Source organism: Alnus glutinosa, chromosome 3, assembly GCF_958979055.1.
Source record: "Alnus glutinosa chromosome 3, dhAlnGlut1.1, whole genome shotgun sequence".
In the NCBI taxonomy this organism is placed as follows: domain Eukaryota; kingdom Viridiplantae; phylum Streptophyta; class Magnoliopsida; order Fagales; family Betulaceae; genus Alnus; species Alnus glutinosa.
In genome coordinates this window covers 37572243-37578242 of record NC_084888.1, presented here as the reverse complement: position 1 = coordinate 37578242, position 6000 = coordinate 37572243, and the positions used below count along the sequence as shown (strand labels likewise).

At 31.3% G+C, this 6000-nt stretch overlaps 1 protein-coding gene across 1 annotated transcript; it reads right to left on the bottom strand.

Moving 5' to 3' along the window:
* Positions 1-558: 558 nt before the first annotated feature.
* Positions 559-2440, bottom strand: LOC133863765 (peroxidase P7-like). The gene is made up of 4 exons (XM_062299848.1): positions 2047-2440; positions 1725-1916; positions 1465-1630; positions 559-1029 (listed from the first exon to the last, which is right to left on the bottom strand). Exons 1-4 carry the CDS (start codon positions 2272-2274, stop codon positions 638-640), a joined length of 978 nt encoding a protein of 325 aa, XP_062155832.1. The 5' UTR covers positions 2275-2440; the 3' UTR covers positions 559-637.
* Positions 2441-6000: the final 3560 nt, after the last annotated feature.

Below are 6000 nucleotides of genomic sequence, written 5' to 3'. Positions count from 1 at the left end.
ATATGTGATTTAAAAAAATAAATTTTAAAAACGTAGTAAAGCGTTTGGTAAAATCGTAATTTAACCTTTAAAATCACAAATTAGTCTTTAAAATTTTACATTTTCAAAAATACATTATTACCTGTAATTTGAAAAAGTAGATTTTATGCGTTTTCAAATCACAATTTTTAAAAACGCAGTTCTCAAACAATTTGTGTTCTGCGATTTGATTTAAAATCGCACTTATTGTCTACAAAATTACAATCTCAAATGCTCTCAATCCTAAACGGCGTCGTTAAGCAATACATCTTATTGAACATCCGCTCATGGAACAATCTAAATCTAATTTCAGTACTCCTTTATTCCCAACAAAATTTGAAATTTTTAGTGTTTTGACAAATGGTTCTGTAAGTTTTAAAAAGTGATTAATTATTCAATGGAATAAGTAAAAAAGAACAAATTAGTCCATATATATATATATATATATATATATATATATATATATATATATATATATACCGTGATAAAAGTGGACAAAATTTGTTAATAAAACCCCGAGGGTGTGTACATAGTTTCGACTTGATCATAATCACATATTTTATGCTTAAAGCAAAATTGCCAAGCAATTTATTTGCAATCCAAGAATAATAAAAAAGACTTAGTTAATCTTCCTGCAGTTCTTTCTAATCTCTCCCTTTGATCCAGTGAGTGGTTTGTTATCTCCCATCTTGATGATTGCAGCCACAAAATCAGAATTGAAGCTACTCTGACTATTGCTATAGCTACGCACTATCGAGTTGGTTGAACCACCATTGAACAACTCTTGGTCAGAGTGGAGAAGTCCCCTCTTTTGGAGGAGGTTCTTGTAGTAGTTATTGTCAAAACCTGTGGAGGTTTGAATATCAAGAGGTGCCAAATTGTTGTCCCCTGAGTTAGTTGTCCTAGGACAATTTGATCGCCTTGTTTGAGCAAATGAATTGTCGATGTTGGTGTCTTTGTATATGCGAGCTCTGAAATTTGTGCACCTTGCCTGTCCAATTGTGTGGGAGCCTAGTATCACAAAGGCATGATCTGGATTAGCTAAAGTATTTCTAAGTGAAGAATAAAAATGGGGACGAGAATGGATTTGAATATTCTACCCGACCGTTAAATCATTGCTTATTTCGAATGTTTAAGTTGATAAGAAATGTTAAATTTAATCATTTAATTAATATTTTAACACTAATCCAATATTTTTTTAAAAAAATCCAACATTGTTTTTTCATTTAACTTGTTGAAATGCTTAAGAGTTGATACATGTACTACAAGTGCACAATTACAAGACACATTAAGGTAAAACTCACACAAGTTATGTACTAGTTGTGCACTAGTTGTACTTTTTAGCATTTCTCGATATGCTTTTATAATCCCAATGTTTTGGAATGTATAAAACTTTTCTCTTTAAGATATAACCATACGTTTAAGATAACAAGAGAGAGATCAAACCAGATAGAGCAACCATATCCCTTGTGGAAAGCCCTGCATTACTAAAGCTAGAGATGAGTTGGTTTAGGTTAGAAGTTGGACGAGGAATGCTGTTATTGGCAGCAGCTTGGCTTGCAGTCCTAGCGTCTCTTCTTCCAAGTTTTGCATTCCAATTGGGTCCTCCAAGCTGCAATCACAACAAACCAAAAAAAATGTCAATATCTCAAGATATTGCATGCAATATTAAGGAAATTAAAACTAGAAGAACATAAGAACTTAACGGTGACAACAGAATCTCGAGCAGCAATAGCCAATATATCAGCACATGAGACCACACCGGGACACACATTCTCCACTGCCGACTTGATATTGTCAATCACGTTGAATCCTCTGGCAGAATTCCGATTTGGAGCTGCATTTTTCTCCCCGATAAAGTTGGACGTGTCATCAAGGAGAATGGAGCCGTCACATCCCTATATATGATCATCAAGTATATATACATAAGTTATATATAACACTCCTCTAAGGATATTATATATATATAGATATATAAAACAACATGAAGATCAGTTGAGGCCACTTGAATTGGAAAAGAAAAATTACATTGACAAAGCAGTCGTGGAAAAACAAGCGGAGGAGAGAGGCACCCATACGGGCTTCCTTTGATATTGCAGATTGCACAGTGGATTTGACAGTGGAAAAGAGCTTTGGACATGATTTCGAATAATAATTAGTCGAGAGTTGAGCATTGACGACGCTCCCAGAAAAGAAGAAAAAGAAAGCCAAGGTACTGATCAGTACGGCTACGAAAGAAGAAGAGGAAGCAGCCATTGATATAAGAGTAGGAATTAAGTGTATTCGTGACCAATGGGATTGCTGTGTACTGCGAACAAATTAAGATGTTATGAAGTGGGATATATAAAGTGCTTCTCAAGGTGATCACCTAATGCATGGGATTTCTACTTGCGTGTGGAAATTAAATTTGGAATCTCATAATTGAAGGAAAAACAAAGGGAAGAAAAATCAAAGATATTGCGAGATCATGCTTTAGAAAAAGAGTCGCAAAGACTTGTGGTCTGCACTACTATTTGTCAAAACAGAGGTCCCATTAGAGAATCCTTACTGTATAATTTTGGTTTGAACAAGCTAGCTGTAGAACATGCATGGAATGGATCTACAAAAAGTAAAATCTGCTTTTTCACTTTACGAAAATATTTGACTTTTAATTGGAAGTACAACTTTAGTACCAAGTAATTTGTTTGGAAAATTCAGTGTACGAGCTAGCTAATTATATCGAACTACGCGGTTTCTATTCTAATTTTTGGCCAAAAGAGAGGGTCTATGATGGCCGAACCACTTCTTTGAGCGGTTCGAACACTACAACAACTATATTTATTTATTTATTTATTTTTGTTATCACAATTTGAGCCATTCATTTAAGCAGCCGGTGCAATATCTCGGGAGAGAGAATCTATATATAAGAGCTGGAGTGGGCCGGATAGTTGTCTTGTTAGTATAGAAATGTTAAAAATATTGATTAAATAAGTAACTTAATCGTTTTTATCGGTTTAAGCTTTAAGCTTACGTGGTAATATATGATGGTTCTGTAAAAACAAGTGAAAATTTATTTATATACGAAAAGTATTTGTATATTAGTTAAATAATAATTGAGCTAACTAATTTTACTGGTTTAATTAGTATGTAAGGCAAACAATAATTTTGTAAACTAATTAAAAAGATGTCATATTCTACGTCTAGCTTGTCCACTTAATTAATTTGTAATGCATGTATCATATATGAATCGCATCCGGCCCATGCTAATGGTTAAGACCTAATTACACATGTATAATATATATGATTTAAATTAATGATTGATCACGATTATTGTGTCTGTTACTTTTATTTTCCATGATAGCTAGTGACCAAAAGGGATTGGAAAGAATCTTGAGTACAAAAATTACCAATGACAAAATGTGGATTTATATATATATAGAGAGTAGCATCATATACATGCAGCAAGGATTTACATCCTAGCAGAATGAGTAAGGTTATATGTACAATTTTTGACATGTGTTAGCATATGGTTGGAGACACGTCAACCACTGCGACAATAATTTTACTATCCTCTAGTCACATGTCGACACGCGTCTAAAGTTGTAAAATAAATGAAAGTATATCGTTTTCCTTCTAAATATACCTTGAGAGAGAGCGAGCGAGCTGGAGATGTGATCGACCACTTAGAAAATTTGATGCTGATGTCTACTTACACAACGAGTAATTAATGCAACTTATCACACTCATTTATCATACCATTTTACACCAACTGATATTACTTAAAATGAGTGTGATAAATAAGTATAAAACGTAACATTACTCTTAAACAGCAAGACATCCTAATGGAGACGTGTTAGTTGTTACTATGTACTTCTCATTTGCAAATGATTAATGCTATTATAAATCACTTATATTCAAGATTTAACCATCTTTTTGTTTTTATAATGACTAGATGAGACACTGATGTAGTCAATATTCATAATTCATGTATATCGTTTAGTAGTCAATATTTGCGACCTCCATTAGTAGTTGATCAGTAAGAGATCTTCCAGTCAGCATGCATCGATCTTTTTCGTTATACATCTGATCATAATTCATGCCTTCACATCACTTTCTAATTGTACGTAGTCGAAATGAAGAGCATCTTGCATAAATCCTGTCAAATGGCACACCACATTCCATAAACTTTACTATAATTTTATAATATTAGGAACAACAATGTCGAATTAGTTGAGACCAATATTTTGTTTTTTTTTGTTTTTTTTTACACATTTCATGAATCCGATATGAATTTAATTAACATAAAATTTAAAAATTTAGCCCATTTAATTAAAGTAATTAAATTAAAATTAGCTTATATAATTTTATATTTATACCCTCATATCTTCTAAACTCAACACGCTAACAAATTGACACGTACACCTAGATTGAACCAACAAAGATCTGGTCCTGGTAGTACTGAAATGACGGAATTTGGCAAAAGAATGTAAATAAATGTACAATTCTTCTTTTGACATTTCCTTCTTTGACTGCATGGGCAACCATCCTTTTGGAGCCCATGTCGACATACTTTTCCACAAAGTCTAGCCATCAGCAAACTGTACGTATTTGTCATTATGACAAGAAATTGTGTACCCTTTGTGAATGTAAATAACGAAGTAGCTGTCGTTAATTTTAAAATTAGTAAAAAGTGATGATGTGATATAAAATAAAAATAATTTATGTAAAAATGAGAAAAAAATTTGTATTGTAGTGAAATTTTTTATTTGAATAGAAATAAAAAATTATTGATGTGATGTAAAAAATAAAAAAAAAGTGAGAATATTTTGATGTTGATTAATATTAAAAAATATGAAAAAGTAAAAAAAAAAAAGTACATAAACAGTAACCCGCATTATTGTATTCTGTTCCGGTGTTTAACAAACAAGGCCCATACTTTTCCATTCTAATTTGACGTCTACCTAGACCACCAGTCTCCACAAGCTAGCCAGGTTTACATGCCTCTTCGATCTTCTCTTTTCATGTGATGCGTCATATATCGTAAATAAAATGTGTTTGATGTTATTTTTTTATACATTTTTAAAAAAAAAATTATTATTGAATTTGTATAATTTATATATAATTTTATAGATTTAATGATAGATTTATATATCTTTTGTACGAAAATAAACAAAAAAAAAAAATGTAAGATAATAAAACTAAACATTACTCATTTTAAATTCGTGGATATGGCCTATTTTCTTGAAGCTTTTCCAATCACAAAAAGAAAAAGAGAAAGCACAGGTTCTATGTTTTGCCTTTTATTTTACTTTTATTCAATTGACATACTTTTCTTTCTTTTATTTTTATTTTCTAATTTGCAGTGTTTTCTCTTTTCAAAATGGAAAATATGTGCTGTGTTTATGGTGTAATAAGGCGTTTTATTTGATTTTTTTGGAAAGAATTTTTGTTTGTTTGAACATGTGATTTTAATAGTGACATGTTCTTTCGATTTTCATTTTCCATATTTTGGAGAAATTCATATGTCTGGTCTCATAGTATTATGGAAATCCTTGAAGCTTCTGATAGGAAATGTTATGTTTTGTTGAATATATTTATAGGCATATATGTTTGTAAATGGTATATATCTATATATACCAAATCTCCCTCTAGCTCTAGCTTTTATGTTGTTTTTCATTTTGTCATCTATGATGTTTCGCTTACCTATTATACATGGGTTAAAGGAGATGGTTTAGATTTGAGTGACATTATATATATTGTTAGATTTTATAAAATCTATTATGAATTATGAAATAATCCCTCTACATTTCACTTGAAAAGAAGAGAATCTCGTTACAATTAAGATATATGGGGCTTATAGAATGTTAGTGTCCCTTAACTTTTTACTTATTAAAAAAAAAATTAAAAGAAGAGGAAAATTAACTTAAATTTACAGAATGTTAGGTGTAATTTCATGTAAGGTTCGTGTCTTGAAATGTCAGGTAAGACCTTTAAACAACAGGA

What these genes read in the sequence shown, in the direction of transcription:
- LOC133863765 (XM_062299848.1), bottom strand. Translation starts at nt 2,274, where the DNA reads ATGGCTGCTTCCTCTTCTTCTTTCGTAGCCGTACTGATCAGTACCTTG. An exon ending in TCCACGACTGCTTTGTCAAT is followed by an intron (nt 1,917 to 2,046) that starts GTAATTTTTCTT and finishes GATCATATATAG; the next exon opens with GGATGTGACGGCTCCATTCT. An exon ending in GGATATGGTTGCTCTATCTG is followed by an intron (nt 1,030 to 1,464) that starts GTTTGATCTCTC and finishes TTGTGATACTAG; the next exon opens with GCTCCCACACAATTGGACAG.